At 43.2% G+C, this 18588-nt stretch overlaps 1 protein-coding gene across 1 annotated transcript in view; it reads right to left on the bottom strand.

The window, feature by feature from the left end:
* Positions 1-1127: 1127 nt before the first annotated feature.
* Positions 1128-18588, bottom strand: part of SORBS1 (sorbin and SH3 domain containing 1) — a 74277-nt gene continuing 56816 nt past the window's right edge. Inside the window, exons 23-30 of the mRNA XM_053948846.1 lie at positions 17322-17436; positions 17089-17214; positions 15872-16066; positions 13202-13924; positions 11793-11909; positions 5514-5704; positions 4153-4265; positions 1128-3347 (exon numbers count right to left, since the gene is read on the bottom strand). Of these exons, the coding sequence (XP_053804821.1) occupies positions 3280-3347; positions 4153-4265; positions 5514-5704; positions 11793-11909; positions 13202-13924; positions 15872-16066; positions 17089-17214; positions 17322-17436 (1648 nt within the window). The 3' untranslated portion in view covers positions 1128-3279. The remainder of the gene's footprint in view (positions 3348-4152; positions 4266-5513; positions 5705-11792; positions 11910-13201; positions 13925-15871; positions 16067-17088; positions 17215-17321; positions 17437-18588) is intronic.

Raw genomic sequence — 18588 nt, forward strand, 5'->3', positions numbered from 1 at the left:
ATACAGATGAATTTCTTCCCTCCCTGTCCAGGCTGCTGTAAAGCAAAGGTGAGCACTGCTTGTCAGCAAATCCATGGTCAGGCTGCCCTTTTATATAAAGTGACCTGTGAAACAAAAAAAGGGCTTGTGTCTGTGTGCTTTCTAAAAACATGTAAAGTAGCCTGGGGCTTTTGCTGTCGTGGTAGTTTGGTTTTAGGATTGACTTGTTTACAGTTTGACTTCCTAAAATCATTGTGAGAGCAGCCATGACGTTTATCTGTCTGCCTGGCCATCCAGTCGCATCATCACGGAATTTGAATCTGTTGCACAATTTTGGCTTAGCCTGAGATGGAGGTCTCCAGAAAGTTAAAACTCCTTGTGAAATACCAGTCTTTAGCGTGAGCGCAGTCCTGCACAGGCACCATGCAGGAGTCAAACGTGGAGCTGCAGGATGCATTTTTTGGGTACTTGTGTGTTACCGCCCCCCAGTGAGCCCACCCAGGCAGCTCAGCTGTTGCCTTCCCTCACTCTACACCTTCAGAAACTGTTCCCTAACACAAGGTATGCCCAGAAAGTCCCAGCTAGGTGTATTGCTGCAGGACTGGGAGGCATGACACAATCACCACAGACCTACAAACTCCATGAGCTAATGCAGTAGCCATACCTGCCCTGTCAGGGTGCAGCTACCAGATGGCGGAGTCTCAAAGCTTTTGACCCAAGTCAGGGTTAAAAATGCACATGTAAGCCCAACACCAACTGATAACCCTTCCCCCACAGGTTGGCATTTTGAGTTTCTTGCCTGACTTAACCTGGGTGGTCTTTTCATCTGAGGTCACAAAGACCCTTTGTAAACTAGTGGACAGAGGTGTACTCCTGACCTCCCAGGTCTGCGTGCACGCCACAGCAACTGTACCCTGACACCATGTTACGGTGAGATCTGTGTGCAATCACCTTCTCCTCTGCCTTTACACCTTGGTTCCTTTAAGCAAAAGTCACAGCCATCCTACAGCTCAGGAAGGACTCGTGAGCTTGAGCCAAATCACAAGCAGGATCCTCAGGTGCAGGACAGTGGAGAAGCCCATGGCAGACACCCACACGTCAGTATGGATACAAAGCCACAGCGGGGCACTAGTACAAAAGTGCATTGCTACAGGAACAACCAGAGTAGATTTTATTTAATAATTTGTACGAGGAACACAATAGTAATTCAATAATTCCATTTATTAATTGTCAAATAGTAATCCACTGCAATAAGAAACAAAAAATCAACACAAAAAGAAGTTGCAGTTTGTGTGGATATGTGTGGCGTGTGTGTGTGTGTTTGTGTTTAACTTAAACTGGCAAGAGCAAGAACAGAAAATTAACTTTTAAATGAGTATGTTATATACAATCAATATCAACATGTTACTTTGCTGGATAGATTTATTTGGTGTTATCCAATCTTACCAACAGGACTAAACATTGTTGCAAATAACTGGAGGGCAAACCCAAAGCAGAACAACTAACCCATAAATAAGATGCAGGATTCAAGATACCTCCTGCAGAAAATAAACAGTGGTACTTTGTGTCATATCTGAAACCCTTTCATAATGAATATTTTGTGCTAAAACTCTTTATGTGAACATACATGGAATTCCATCACTTAAATTAAAGTGGAAAAAAATCCCAACCTTTCACAACTGCCTTTTTTCCCCTCCCTTCACTCAATGTGTTTAAATTATTTCTCTATACAAGGTAAGTACATTGTCTGTACAAAGTTAAATATACATATTTACAGTCAAACTTCTGAGACACAGAGTCTTCTCTTCCGCTGACTGAGACGGAAGACAAGCCTACTTGATTTCAAACCCAGGAGCATGGCTAGTTTATCAAAACATTGCAAGTCGTGCTAACAGTTAGTTGTAGTTTACTCTTAATAAATCTGTATAAAAGCATCAGCATAAAAATAGGCATTTTATATTATTAAATACGGCTTATGACAAAATAGCAATCTACTCTTTGCTATTTGTACGGCAATTGTAGGAAGCAGAGTCTGATAGAACTGGTTTTGTTTATGCTTTTTCTTAATAACAAAAAGTCTATCAAAAGAGTATTCATAGTGGATTTACAGGCAAACATACAGCCAAGCCATGGGTTTTTTTTCCCCTCAAGGAAATACAAATCTATGTAACTGGTAATAACTGCTGGGAACAGCTTTCCAAATTGATTAGACTTTTTTGTATGACTAAGAGGCAGCCAAAATGCATGTATTTATTTGACCTACCATCAACACTGTGACCAAAATGAAAAAAAAAAAAAAAAGGCACCCTCAGTGATACATGGCTCAGATTTATCAGAGCCTCTAAGATTTAATGCTTGGAAAGAAGTCCCAGCATTTCATCCCAAAGCATATACTGGAAAAGGTGTGTGATCCTTTAGGGCAGCGACAGGGCAAGAGGAGCAGAGAAAGTGAACAGCCATAGGACTCATAAACACCATTTGCCCTCACGGATATTCTGTTTATTGGTTCTATTCTTTGTGCAGATAAACGTCAAAGCTAGGCTGATTTCTCTTTAAAAAAACAGGACTCAGTTAATTTTGCACACAATACATTCACACACACACACCCTGCACAAAAGAAAAAAACCCTGCAGAGATCAGTAGTACGTTATTAAAGGGTTTGGGATTTTTGCACATTTGCATTATGCTTTGGCTGATCTCTCTGGATTAAACCACCAGTCCCAAACTCCTTTTCCACACAGAGCTCTGCAATTCAATTTTAGCAGCTGTCCTCTGCCTCTGCTGGTCTTAAGATGCATGACATGAAGGAAAGGTTTTCTATGGAAATGGAAGGCAGAGAAAAGAGTCTTCAGCAAGGCAGAAACTGGGCAGCAAGCCTGTTTCTTGAACTCCTGTGCCAACGAATGTGAGCAGCTGCAGCGTTGAGGACTGCCCCAAAGCACTACCCTATCTCAACACACAAACAAAACCTATACCATGTGCTTCCCTGAAGCCTTCTCAGAGGTAAGTACTCCGTACAAATTAAGATTATCATCAAAACTCTTACTGGGGAAGGGAGAGGAATACACAAAGGCAGCACTGTAAACTAGAATCTGTCTCTTCTTCAGCAAACAAATCACACCCTGACTCCATGGAAGCAGGGCTACACATTCAACTCAATAGTGTACCACATAACCACATCCTCCTAACACTTCTCATCTCTTGTCTATTACATTCATAAATTGTCTGTTTCTTCACTGTTTAAAAACACCATCTGGAAAGGAGTCCCACCATCCTTGTCATGATGGGATCACTGTTATTTTACAGGTACAGAAGCTTCACATAATTGCCTGGGAAGGTGCCAAATTGCCTTGTTCTCCTGGATGTACCTGTTGCAAAATAAAACACAAGGAAGACACAGTAAGATGGAGACATGCAAGGAAGGCTCCAGGGTTTAAAAAGGTACAGGTGGCAACCTCTTCTGCCTGCAGGCATTGATTCCTCATACTAAATAGGAGCCCTAGTCAAAGAGTCTTTTGGTAGAAACCAGATCACAACTAGTTCCGCTACTAATCACCTTTAGTCATCCCCTTTAACAATTAATAAGGTGCTGGTGAAAGCACCTGGGCCTATAGGGTAGAAGTCAAACTCTTCTCAGTGTAAATGAACTAATCTCCCTTAAGAAGGGATGGCAAGCCTGGATTTGAAGTGCTGAGATGGAGAACACTGTCCAGACTTGCACTCCTTGAAGGTAAAGGATTTTGCTAAACATGCACTTGAGGCTGGATTTTCAAGGACTGAAACTCCTATCCATGTGTTGTCTTCACCCCCTGCTTGCCACTCTCTGTAGCTAGTCATGGTTTCCTCAGCTTTGGAAATGCTATAGAAATCCAGGTTTTTTTTTATTCCCTCTGTTGCTCTGTCATCTGTGTAAACAAGAAGGATCAGGATGAAGAGACAAATGGGGATACCAAGAAGATAAAAAAGAAAGTACTAGAGACCTAGTAAGGAAAACAAAGTTCCACCACCTTGCAGCCTAATTTTAATATTCTTGGTGGGAAAAGATGGGAAATTGTGGAAAAATTGAAGTCAATTTCTTTCACCATTTTGACCCCACAAATGGAAGCAACTTCCAGACACTCTGCAAAACTGCTCTCCCAAAAAGCTCTGCTCACAGGCAAGTGTCACACTCACCCACAAACCAGCCGTCATCACATTTCTCCATGACATCGACAATGTCACCGTCCCTCAGTTCCAGCTCATCATCATTCTGAGGAGTGTAGCTGTAGAGGGCTTGGTAGCTAACTCTAAAAACCAGAAAGATAGTACATGTTAGCCATTGGATTTCTCTGACATCCCCTCAGGAGAAGACGTTCCCCTAATTCCTATTACATACTGTTGAATGCAGTCTCGACCTACGTTTGCCTTTTGAGAGGTGGAAGCCAACTGCATTGAACTCGCTGATGTCAAAAGGTCATGGTAGTAAAAAGCATCATACCTACACTGCGTGGGGTATGTGGAGAGCTTCTGCTCCCTTTCTGTAGTTGTCTGCACAGACAAACAACCAGAGTCTTCCTAACACGTAGCACCTAGACAGCATTCAATTGCAGATACCCTATTAAGTGCAAGCCAAAACCTGGATACACTCATTCCTGGGCTAAATGAGACAGCTGTTTCCTTGCCCAGGCACATAGGCAGAGAGAGCCATAACTGACCAAATGGCAGAGCAAAGTACTTTAGAAAAAGTTATTGCCTACTCCACTGCACTAAGGTTGCTGGATAAATCATGGCTGAGGAGGTCTGGTGGAATTAAAAACCCAAGCCCGAATCCTACACTGATGTAATTTGTATCACAGGCACTCTGTATTCACTAGAAAGGATCCTTATGGAGTGCAAACAATCTTTGGGCAAATCTGGGGAGGCTTGGGTCCCCTGTCTATAGAGCATGAAAATAGAGCTGATGTGAGATGTTCCTGCTCTGCATGAACCAAAGGCTCCTTTCACAAGCCAACTTCTGTGACCATCAGTCCCCAGCACACAGCACAGGCTGCTGTTCTCAAAATCATCAGTGTAAGGCCCCACCAAGCTTAGTGGCAGCTCCACTGAACAGCTTTGAAAATCTCAGCCTTGGTCTCTCAGCTACCAATTCACCTGTGGAACTGGTCAGCAATGCACCAAGTGGCATTGGTGTTGGGACTGTCACTGTACTGTGAGAAGCTAAGAACAGAGTGGAACACATTGATTGACATCATATGATCATATATAGCCAGTGGATATGAACCTGTTGCCAGCTTCAAGATACAAAGACACTGAGACAGCCTCTGTAATGGAGACCCTATCAGGATCATGAGGTCATTGTTTCAGTGCTACAGATAGAAAGGGCACAGTCTCAAACTCATGACGATATATGGCTACTTTTGTTCTTTAAAGCAAAGCTGACATTTCCACATAATTCTAATTTATCTTCTGAAACACTGAGAGCTCTCATACCTCCCTATCTTCACCACCAGTCAGAAATATGGGCCCTGGAAGAGATGGGAACCAAAAGAACTTACATGTCTCGTGGTGTTTGACTTCGCTCAGGGCTGGCTCCTTGCTGCTGTGCTTGAGGTTGCTGAGAAATGATGAGAGATGATTTATGGTCATTAGAGGTCACCTTGTGGCGAGAGTCAAGAGGCTGAGAAATAGTACTGCAGTAATGAACAGACTTTTCTGCAATGTTTATGATCTCATTGCAAACAGCTTCCTGTGTGGTAGGCAGCATTGACATCCAAGAACACCCAAAGGACAGTCAACAGGGGGAAGGGAGGGGAAAATACAGATAAGAAGAGATGGGACATTCCAGTTGCAGCATATAAGTCCAGTAAAAAAACCAAAAACAAAAGAAGAGTTGTAGATCCAGGTAAATATCCAGGTAGTGGAGTGCAGAAGGGATCCAGATGTAAGCATGGAAAAACAGGCAAGATACAGAAGAATTTGGCATTTAGTTTGAAGATTTGTAACAAATACATTTACATATATTTTTTTAAAAAAGCAGCATAAGAGGTTGCTATTAGTTATGCAGTGGCACCATTCCAAATGCTATGAAGTCAGTTCAAGAATGCAAGGTGAGGTTGGGCTGCTCCATTCATGCATTTGGCTTCATTTAACTTATACCCAGGGTCTGGCAGCACAATTAGCCCAACTTATCATTGGTTGTGACAGTTTTTTCTAATTGTTAAATTATCTTTCTTCTGTTGCAAACAAGCAATATATGCAAAGAGATAAATATGTATCTACTTTGCAACTAAAAATAGTGCTGGCATTTTATCTCTTACTGAGATGTTACTGTCTGGGTGAAGAGTGTCTAGGACTACACATCTGAGTTAAACAGGGGCCTTACCACATAGCTCTTTTCAGACTCTGTGAGATCTGGTCCAGCTCTCAATGAATGGTGGGAAGGCTGTGTGATCACCAAGCAAATGATAAGGAAGACATTTTAGCAGATGTTATATTGGTCAGAATTAAAAAAATGTAAATGGAGTGCAGACAACAAAAGGAAATGAACAACTCCTCCCCTCCCCACCCCAACACCATACTTTTTGGACAGCAAGATCCTTCATTTACACAAGAGACATTGAGGCTACAGTAACACAACAGCAGCACACAATGCTGCAAGGGAAAGCAAAACAGAAGGTAGGGCAAGGAATCAGAGTGGAAGGTTATGGACACTGTTACAGTCAGAAATGGTACAATAGTATCATACTGCATTCCTGTAGGGGAAAAAGAACACAGACAGGAACACAAACTTGGGAGCATCAAAATTGAAAAGCCAAAAGCATGCTGGAAGGCATCTGTTGCTGTTTTCAGAAAAGTCCTCCATTATTTTGACACAGAAGAGAACTGCAACTTGCTTTCTTTTTTTAAAAAAAAACAACAGCTCAGGTCCTCAGAAGGCACAATGCCGCGTAGCCCCAGAAAAATCACTCTACCCTGTACCAAGCAAGGATCTGAAATGTTTTATTAATTCCCACAACAAGGCAGAGATTCAGGTCAGAGGAGGCCTTGACTGAAAAACCCAGCTCCAAACACCACCACCAGTGAAGCTGCTGGACTCTGCCCTGCCTCACTCTGCAGTCACAGCTCTACACAGGGACCGTGTGTCTCAGGACACATAAAGGGAAATCAGTGTTTGAGGCTGGAGGTTTTATGGGGAAGGGGAAGATCACTGAAAAAGCCATAAATATCCACAGCTTGGTTTTGCACATTTTTTCATATTCAACACCCACTGGAAGCTGTGAGCAAATGTGAGCAAATGTGAGCTAGTGTACTGCCTGCAGGACTGCTTGGCAAAGTGGATTGAGATACAGAGCATGGCCATGCTCTGTGATCATTCAACACAATTTTCAAACTAAATTTCACAGGCCTCAATTTTAAGCTTTCTGTCCTTCTCTTTATTCACCTCATCAGTGCCCTCCAGTAAAAAGCTGGCTTTTTCATGGCACACTGAGAGAGAGCAGAAGCAGACAGTAGAGAGGTGTGTGACACCTTCAGCACAGGCATGCTCAAAGGCTTTGGAGAAGTGCAGGGGGATGAGCTCATTCCTCTCAAAGCTGTACTGAACGACATCTTGGACCTCTGGAACTGTGCCCATCACTGTACTAAAGCAAACCATCTCTTTTGTCAAGGACTGTGACCCATTCTAGGCCAAGCCAGCCCCACAGCAACTCCTTTGTAGTCAGCTCTACTCTCTGGGCTGGAATCTGGGATCACTGCGCTATGAAACAATGCTCTGTTACCATGTCTATTTCTAGAGAAAGAAATTTAAATGTAAGTTCAATGTACTAATTGCAGTGGAATTTGCATTCAAAGCATTTACTGTGGAGCCTGAAATTCTCACAGGATTTCTGGAAGACCCTCCTGCCTATCATCAGCCCTGAAAGGCAAATGAAAAAATAACAAATTTAAAGTTAATATTGTGCAGACCAACTGGATATAGTGCATCAAATCTAATGAGACCAGAGCTAACTCAGGTGGTTAAGTAGCTGGAAAAAACAATTTTCAGGCTGAGACAGCTGTAAGAATGTCTTTGGGTGGTTTTCTTTTAATTCAAGAAAGCACTTCTCTGTTCCATACCAATAAACTGACTGCTGAAATTGCTCCATGAGCTCCTAAGATCACATGGTCCATTTCCCACTGATTACTTGTGACCTCCCTGCACAGCTTTTCCTCCTAAAAGCATTAATATCTAAGAATGAAATTTGTTTTTTGAGAGCTAAAAATTTGACACTGCCTCTGAATGTTCCACAGTGCAGGTTTGTATTACCAGGAGGTGCGGCATCAGAACCTGGGTCACATTCCCTTTCCTGGCAGGATTCTCATGGGGACTTCCAGGAGGCAGCTGGGCAGTGGTAAAGGCCAAGCAGGAACTTCCAGTTCCTGACAAGACACATAACTAAGTGGATGTCCTCTGGCCTCTGCTCTAGAGATCCATGCAGCTCCTACCAAAGCACTAACTCCCAGAGCTGCAGCAGAGCCCTGCATTGAGGTGGTGAAACACCCCACACTCAGCAACTATGCAGAATCAGCTAAACAGGATGAAAAACTGACCAGATCAGGTCCCATAATTTTGGCCTGTAAATGTACCACCCCACTAATGTAAACAAGTGACCCTGATAGCATGATCTATGTGGCTTTGTATTTTTTTTTTAATCAACCCACCAAACCCAATTCTTTCAGGGAAGGAAGAGATTAAAGGGGAAAAAAAGTGTTAGAGGTCCAAATGCTCTTCAAACATGGGTTTAGACAGTCTATGTACTACATACAGTGGTGGTTCCCTTGTGCCAGGGGTGGCTGAAGAATCAGGAAGTGTTTGGCACAGCTCCAAAGTATAAAAGATTTCCCCCAAAACACTGAGCCAGCCCTGTAACTGCTGAGGGTAAGCTGAAGGCCCTAAAAGTGACCAAGTATTCACAACCTGTGAGGACATCTCAACTTCTACCAGCTCAGCCACACTATGTGCTTTGTTAAGGCTAAGTGAATAAACTTAAGCATGTGCTGAAGTCTCTATGTCTCTGTTTCTACAGACTGTATACACAAATATGCAGTACAGTTAGTCCTAAAGCACAGCTGGCCAGTGTTTCCACCTCATATGGAGTTTGGAGATGGATCTAAAGAGTGCTACAAGTTTGTAAAATTACCAGAAAAAAGTTCTACATTAAGAGCCTAGAAAAGCCCTAAGGCAGAAACATGCTGGAACTGCTCAATAGTGCTCCCCCCTTGCTCCTAGTGAAATTCATGTCATCATCCATTGCAGCTCTTGCTTAAGTGTCTTCCATCCATTTCAGGTGGGAGTTAAAGAACTACATAAGGAAAGACAAAGCTAAACAAAACAGACTAATAGACACACAAGACAGACAGACAAATTGGTGTTCCCTCAGAGGAGAGCACACATCAGCACTGATGCTCCCACATGTGAATGAAGAACCAAGACCAGGGAGGCCTCCCCAGACCAGGTGAAACAAAAGGAAAAACCCTGCACACACCAAGCCCAGCTCTGGTGAAAGCGAATGGAAACCTGGCTGAAGAGCTCTCACAAAGGACACTGAAAAGGCTGCAGAATGGAGCAGCCTGACCTGAAGGCTGTCATAATCAGTGGAAAGACTCCCCAGACCCTGGATCAGAAGTTGAAGGCTGTGTCTACAGCAGAAAAAGGCATTTCCCTTGGAAAACAGGTACCAAATGCCTGCTGCAGGCTGGGCAGCTCTGCCTTGCACAGCAAGCACTCAGCAGAAACATTGCTGTGCTGAATTTATGGAGCAACAGAAAACCACTGGAGGAGGTAAAAGCTTACCTTGAACATGGTGCAAAGCAAGGAGCATGCTAGGGGTAGTTGGTCCATGCTGGAGAACATGGGGTCTGAACATCCACCTCATATGCTCCCCTCTCTACCAGCCAAAAGCAGGTGAACTTACCACTCTGCTGGAGGGGTTCTGTACAAGTGCAAGGGAGCAGATGGATCCCAGCAACATCCGTCACGTTGCTGATACAGGGACCCTTGTCCAGCCAATCTTGCCTTCCCCTCCCCACAGCCACAGTCCAGCCCCAGGGCCAAAGCCACCACACTGCTCAAACACTTTTTACTTAATGTAACAGGTAGGAACAGAGTCCTTACACCAGTCCTATACCAAAGGATCCCGCAAATAACCCTGGGTCAGAATTTCGTAACTGGAGAGGTTATCCATAATGAGAAAGAATACTGAAATTCAAAATCATAAAGTACCTCAAACACCAGGGACAGACACTAATGGAAGGAAAAGCCAAATGTAATGTCTCATTTCCATGTCTGCTAAGTGATTTTCTCATTTGATTAAAATCAGTTGAGAGATACAGATTTTTGAAAAGCCTCCAGGGTATTACCTGAAGTTCTGCTGAAATCATCAACCTCTGTATGGACCACACAGATAATGAGAAGCCATTTGCACATATAAACACCACTCCTGCTCCCTAAAGAACTGTGGATGCACAGCTGCAAATGAGGTCAAGACTACTGCTAATGTCACACACAGTTTTAACTTGATACTGACAATGCTCTGATTGTCAAGGCATATAAAATATAAATATTGACTTGACTTTGACTACAAAGAAAGGCCACAGGGTTTTATTACAACCAGGTGGAACACCCAAAATAGAACTGGGTGCTAATCATCACTGGAGAGAAACATCTTTGTCTAAACATGGCTCTTTCCTCCTGTTCTTTTGGATCACATATATTCAATGCAAGCACCAGCACGACCAAGCAGATCAGAGCTCAGGAAAAAGGCCAACACAGGAAACTTCCATGGATTTTTAACTTGAAGCAGAATATGTATTCTAATGGACTCAGATGTTGAAAGTGAAAGGGGAAGCAGGAGGTGGTTGTTCAGTAAAAAGTTGTGCAAGCTTCAAGTGGAAGAAAATGAGTAAAGGTAATAGGAAAATTTCAGAGTTTAAGCTGTCTCTGTCTTAATCTAATCAAGAAAGTAGGAAACACTGGCAACTACTTCCCACATTTATCCTGCATGACCAACTTGCCTGGTTCACTGATCACGCTAAAGATTGCTTCCCCAATACCCATCACTAAAAACTCAGTCCATTTTTTGTTAATTGTGTACTTTCTGTTTCAAATATTGCCATCTTGTGGAAGCTGCCTTGAAGGACTGATGAGGCACCAGCAGATGTAAGCATTGTTCATTCCCACACTCTGGGCACCCCAGACAGTGCTGAGGCTGAGCCATGCTGCACAGACTCTACTGCAGCCCTCTTTAAAAATGTTTGTAGCTCTCAGCAATAGAGCTTAGAACCTCTGAATCCCACCTGAGAAGACCAGAGTAGGCCCCTGGCATTGTGGATACCAAGTTGTGTGCACCTTATCCCCACCTCTGAGATGCTCAAATCCTGATCTCAGGTGGTTAAACAATACCTGAACCAAATTTTCTTGTGCTACACCATTCCTACTAAGAAGGTCACCAACACTGCTGTATAATGCAATCAAGCTGTAGGAGCTTAAGGCCAGAACTAAATAAGCCCTGAGTTAATCTTTTGGAGGAACCAATAAACAGATCCTCAGCTGGTACAAACAAGCAGAAACCTAGACTTGATCTATGTAGATTTGCAGCAGCTGAAGATTTTGCCCTTACCTGCCCTTCTGCACAGCCTGGAAGTAATTTTTCTCTTTTTTTAATAAAAATTCTAACTTAGAGGGAAATTATCTCACCTGTGTAATCAATGAGTCACTAAAGAAGCATATGACAAAACAATGGCATGGCATGGAAACAACTGTAAGTGATGGAAGATTAATCAGCAAAGATGATTACCTGTGGCTTATTGACTCTGCGTGTAAGTCTGGGAGGTGGCTGTGTTGTGACAGTAGAGGAAGAGAGGGTAGAGGAAGAGAGAGGAGCAGATGAAGAGAATACTTTTGAGTCTGCAGTCTTTTGAAGAAAAGAAAAATTGGTCAGCTTGGCACATACTCTCTTATCACAACCACTGCTAGTGGTAAGAGCATCTACTATCCAGTAATTTTGAAGCAAACACAGCAACAGTAACTCCATGCAAGGACAAGTGCAGCTTCCAGTTGGTTTGTCTGAGCTGACTACCTCACTCTCTTTTACACATGCAGGTTAAGTCTAAAAAATACCACTAAAATATATCTGGATGATAAACAGTACAGTCTTGACACAGCTCCCAGTAGACTTCTGGTTATGATTCAAGCAGAAATCATATTATTTGTCATAAGTTTGCCCAGTGTGAAACATGTCATCTTGGAAACCCTAGTTTCTCATAATTTAATGTTGACTAGATGGGATATGTCATGGAGGCTATTGCAGTACATCCAAGACAGTATTTAGAATTCTATGATTTCAAATCTTCCAAACTTACACTTATGGGGGTACTGTAATGTAATTGGGCTGGCTGTACCCCACAATGTGCCCCAAGGTAACAGAGAGTTGCAAAGTAAAGCATATATCCTATACAAAGACTGAGAGCTGAAGATATGTTGTAGAAGCTACTGGAGAGCTCCCTCTGTGTTTCCTCTAATTGTAACATATGGCTGCATATAACTTAAAAACTCTTTGAGGAAAGCATCAGTAGGTCTAATTCTCTTTTGTGGCTAGAGCCTTTCATATAATTTTAGAAAGGCAAAGGTAATAACTTCCCCTCAATACATAGGTAACAATCAAAACTCCCTTAGTCATGCACATCCTAGACTAGGGTTCACTAAACCATAGGCTCCAGGATCAACAGGGGACTCCTTTCATGATTCTAGGAGCCAGGTTTATGTTTAAAATGCTTTTTGGTTCTTGGTTTTAGGGAAAACAAACAAATTCTATAACCAAAAATGATTCACTGCACACTGTAAAATCTCTGATTAGCAAGAAAATGTCTGTATTCTGCAGGTGGACCTGTGTGATGCTTTCATCTGATGCTTCTGGTAATAGCCACTATCTGGGATAATCGCCTCATTAGATGTGACTGATTGTGTCAGTCCTGTGTTATCTATTCTAAAATAATTTTCTATACACTGCTCTTGAGCCCTCTTCAAAACCTTTTTGATCTGCTATAAGTGAATGCCACTGGTGACCCCTGAAAAAATGTCTTAAGATCATCAAAATGACATGTGGCAGCCACTGGCTCTGCTTTGCCTGCAGAGCAGCACAAACATCAACCCACCAGTTAAACAAAAATCAGCAATTCAGAGCAGCACACACACATGCAAAAGTACCTTCTTTTCCCCGCTTTGAAACTTTCCCGTATCACCTTTCCTCATGTCTCTTTTCTCTGTTTTACCTCCCTGAACAATAGCCATTAGCTCCTGACACAACTGGTTGTCCTCAGAGGAACCCACAGGTCTCCTTTCTGGGCTCGCACGCATGTCTAGTTGGGATGGTTTCAGGCAGCGCTCAACAGAGATCTTGGGGACAGCATGAGCACTCTGCTCAGGGTGGCCACTGCCCTCTCCTGTCTTTGGGAGCCAGGCTTGGCTGGCAGTGGTGTCACGCTGCTCTGCGAGGATGCTTTCGGGGCTCTCCACTGCCCAGCGAGAGGAGTTAGTCATGCTGGGAGAAGGGGAGTCAACAAACTTTTCTTCGTTTTGTGGAGTGGCCTGGTAGAAACTGCGGGCAGAGGATTGAGGTCTGGATGAGGAAGAGGGCAATGGGGATTTAATGGACCTGGGAGTCGAGGAGCCAGAGAGATGAGAATGGTGGAGGCTGACTGTGGGGGAAGGGCTGGCTGCAGCAGAAGGCGAGAGATAGTCAGTGTGAGAGAGGGAGGCTTCAGGCGGAGGAGGCAATGGAGGAGTTATGGCAGGAGTGGTGCTGGGAGACACTCCCACGGTCAGAGCAATCCACTCGGATGTGACCGCCTGCACCTCTGGAGACAAAGCGCGGCGCGCAAAAGGCAAAGGCGGAGGAGTTGGAGTATGGAGCAGCTCAGAGCTGGGAGACTTGTAGGAGACAAAAGCAGGAGAGAAAAAGAAAGAAATGAACAAAAAAAAAAAAAAAAAAAAAAAAAAAAAAAAGAAAATACAAAACCAAGCAAAAGTAAGAGGAGAAAGAGCCAGTGTGGAGAGAAGCAGATCTGTGACCACAAGCATAAGTTTTTCTATGGATGCTCTGCTGTGTTGGAGACAATGCTGTCCACAGCTACTCCAACCACAGAGTCCAGCCTGTATCTGTGCTGCTAATACCCTTCTCCAGCCTTTGCCAGTATCCCAGACACAAAACACCTTGTGGCCTCTGACTTCATACCATAAGCCCTAAATCCCCCAGGGAGCAGCTGAAGACACCATCATAATGGCAGAATATGCACCATTGGACTGGCCTGGCAGCAATAGCTGGGGTCCCAGCAACTCACACTGTGGATCCAGCCAGAATTCACTGCTGCAATGAACTTTGACTTTATCCAACTCTAGCATGAGCATTGACTGCTCCTCAGGATGCATGCATTGCAGAAGCTGCATAGGAGAAAGGGACCAAAAAAGCCAGCTGTGGCTATTTGCTCTTCATTGATTAAAATAGGTTCTGTGTTTAAAGGGCAGAACACGCTACCAAGTCCTGCCTGTGGCTTTTACCACCAGCAGCATTGGTGAGAACAGCTACATTAGCACTTGTCAGGCTGTTTCTCAGTCCTCAGCCAAGTCAAGCAAAAAACTAGGGGGAGTACTGACTTTATAGGGGAGGAATCAAAAGAATAGGAAAGGAAACTAAAAAAAGGTGGATATGATCCCTTCCATCAAAGGGAGAAGCTTGCAGGGAGCTTGTGGAAGATAAGGAACAGCTATGGAAAGGCTGCCAAGCTCATAGAAAAGCTTAGCTGACATCCACTTTGACTGATAATCCCAAACGAGCAACACGTTTTTCCTCTTTAAACAGTGGCTAAGACTGAAAACACTCCTTTTAGGAAAGATCCAGACAGACAACAGGCATGAGTCATGGCATCTTTTTTCCTATCCTTTCTGTACCATATATCCCTTCCTCACAATCCCAGTTCTCTGCTTATGTTTCTTGCAGTCTTGACCTTGTTTTGGTCCCATGGGTAAGAGGGAGATGCACCAGAACCTCATGGCCATGACCCAGACATGTATGCTGACCTTCCCCTGGCATGAGTATTTGCAGGATGGGAGCAAAACATCGGGGGATTTAGAGACTCACTATTTCCCTGATAAATTTGCCATGGCAAACATTCTGGGATCCCCAAATAATTACCTGCTGCCATTTTGATTTCTGCTTTGAACTGCAGTATGGTTTGTAATGAATCTAATATTCATGGAAGATCCCAGACTGACCTGCTCTCAAAACCTGAGCTCATGTAGCAGCAGTTTCAAATAATACAGGCTGTTCTCCTGACCCTGTCTCTAAAAACCTTGGTCATGAGTTAGATCATACAGGGACAGGTATACAGCGTAATTCAAGTTGACTGGGATCAATATAATGACTCTTACAGACTATAGCACTTAAAACCTTACAGACTAAGACACTTCTAATAGTCATAATGTAAAATTCCCCTCATCACAGTAAAGGTGTGTGAACTGTAAACACATACCCAGAAGAAGTGGATCACTCTGGATCACTAATTCATTCCATCTCCAGCAGTGAAATTTAATCACATGGCTGTGAACTGCAGTCCTTTCAACCTGGCCTGGATTCAAGCTACATATCAGAGATAAAAAGCTGAGTCTCCAAATCCCCAAATGATCCATTCATTAACCTTTCCGGTAAATGAAACATCACCTTTTCCTGTAGTTGAAGTTTACTACAGGGAGCGCGTGGCTTTATGGCACAAAATTCTAGTCTTAAATACAGCTTTCTTTCAGCTATTGCTTCTTGCACAAGAATGGCAATATTCCACTGTTTTGCAAGGTGTTGAGCCTGCCTGCATCTAGTCCTAGTACCTGTGGTGAAGCTGTCATGCTGCGGCTGGGGGAGAGGGACACGGGTGGGTCAGGATAGTCAATGGCATTCTTGACCACTGGCCGCTTGAGCACCTCCACGTAAGTGACGGGGAAGATGCCTTGGCGACTGGTGCCAGAGATTCTTCCTTCATACCAGTTCTCATCCACTCGTCGAATCAACGTGATCCTTTCACCCTGTGGGAAGGAACAGCAATGTAGTTGTGATTTTAACGTTTCATCATTTCAAAGCAGATTACATTTTAAATCTTGATGCAGCTGACCTAAAATAATTGGTGGTTCTCAATTTCCAATTTCCTAATTGGAATTATTCCTATTTCAAATTATCCTAATCCTAAACTGTGGATTAAGAGTTAAGAGAAAGAAAAAATTGCAGATCTTCTAGTACTGACTGGGTCTGCCCGCAGACTCAGTTATGCTCACATTTTCAAGACCCTACTTGCTAAAGCCAGTTAAATATGGAAACCAGCTGTTTCAGGCTGACCATGAGACTCTCAGGCATATGAGGTGTATAGAAAGTATGCACAGGTCTGCAGTTTATCCTAGGTCTCTCTGTGGTCTCTCCAAGTTTTGCTGACAAAGTAACTTCCAGATCCTTAATATACACTGCAAGCCTCACCTTCATATATAATTAGAAGACAGAGAAGATCTAATCTGAGCATCAAAACATAAAGCTGGTCAAGATGGAGAAATTCTGCTACTTAATCTAAATATGGCTGACTTTCTTCTGAACAGGCATTACACAACCCCTTCCCACACCTTCACACTTCAGTCTAGCCAGTCACTTCAATACTGCAGAACCTGGCTTGCTCAATGATTTGGCTTGTAGTATGGGGAAAGTGAGTCCAGTTTCCTCCTTTTCTACATCACCATTATCATATAACTGTGTGGGCCTCCACTGAATCTAACCAACCTGGAAAGACCTGTCACCAAGTATCTAACTTGCCTTGCAGAGCCAGATTTGCAGCACACTCAGTTGGACCTAAGGAAACAATTGGCACTTCTTGATTTAGCCTACCTGCAACAAAAACTGCAATGCACTACATAATGTCTGTGGATTAAAAACATGGGTGATGAGGAGGAATCCTGCCTGAATACAGTTTATTTCATTGGAGCTTTCATTTGGAAATTGCAAGTTCCTAGTGCTAAAAAACATCATCATGTCTGGATTCAATTAATCAACACAACAGAAGTCCTACCTTCCTGAAGGACATTTCTACTTGGGTATCCCCATTGAAGTTGAACTTAGCAATCGCATCTCCATATTCCAATACTTGCAATGGTAACGGCTTTTTGGGTTGAGCCTTCTCAGCTGGTGGAAGGAACTAGAATGAACAAACAGAATCAGCTAAATCTCATACACAAAGCCCATAAAGTGGTCTCAGGCAGAAAGGGAGTGGACAAAGAGAACACCTGCAAGGAAAGCAGCTACCTCTATGTATGATCGTGGGAAGATGCCAACTCTGCCATGGTGTTCACCTTCGAGCCAGTTCTGGTCAATCTGCTTGTAAATGTAAACAATATCTCCTTTTTGCAGAGGAAGTTCCCTGTTAAGAACACAAGCACTCCATCAGAACTTCACTGGAGGAGAACAGATGTGTTTTTCAGTCCAGCAATCCCTAGGTACCAAGGTGTGCATCAGCATGTTGATGCACATCATTCTCCACCCAAAGCACAGGCTAAATGTTGAGGATTACTCTGTTCATATCGTGATGTGCAAGACCTTGCTTGTTCTTTGGGCATTCTGTCAAAAATGTTGGCCTGTGAGGGTCCTAATAACCACATGCTCTTCAGAGGCAATGGGGCAAATATGACTCTGGCTATTTTCCATGTTGTATATGATGAGCAGCCCTCAATTCATGTTTTGAAACAGTCATGTCACAAGCACCTTCCAAAGAGACATATGATTTTAATCTGAGCTAGTTTGCTGATTAGATTAACATACTCAGATGGCAAAGTTGATCCTGCAATGGTTGCACTGACAGTCAGCCTGCAGTTGTGCAATCACTGACCTCAACTGGGCTAAAAGTTGGAATTTCAATCCACAGGCTTCAGTATTAAAATTATGAATGTCTGCAGCCTGAAGAACTGTGGCCAGCTTGTACTAGGCTCATAAACTTACTACTTGGGTCCCCAGAGGAAAATAAGCAACACAGCCTTTTCTAAGATGATTTTTACAAGCTCTGCTTTATTTCTGTCTGGCATCCTGATATGTTCTACTCAAGGGACACAACAACTACACCTAATCTGCCTCAGTTTTATTATAGGTGCCGGGGAGATGCTATTTAAATTAATACAAATCATCACCTATAAGAATATATAACAATATTCTCAGGACATTAGCTCATTCATGCAGGTCCTTCACTGAATTCTGTTCTTCTTTCTTCCCTCTCTAGCAATGTTAATATGAGAGTTTCTCCAGGCTCATGCTGAGACAGAGGCTTTCCAGGCCTTCTCTTCACAGCAATCTTCCCTAAAAAGAACAAGTAGTGCCATGGGATTCACCCAAAGGACCACAACAGGACTTGGAAGTACCACAATGACATCTGAAACATCTGCTGATGTATCCCTAGATGCCAGGAGAGCAATGAGCACTCTGCACACTTCTTTTTCCTGAATGAGGAAAATGCCAAGCCAGGGCCCCACATACTTAGAGTGGGGCATCTGTTTAACTTCTGCTCATGGACTATCCTTTGCAC

Source organism: Vidua chalybeata, chromosome 8 (genome assembly GCF_026979565.1).
Source record: "Vidua chalybeata isolate OUT-0048 chromosome 8, bVidCha1 merged haplotype, whole genome shotgun sequence".
NCBI lineage: Eukaryota > Metazoa > Chordata > Aves > Passeriformes > Viduidae > Vidua > Vidua chalybeata.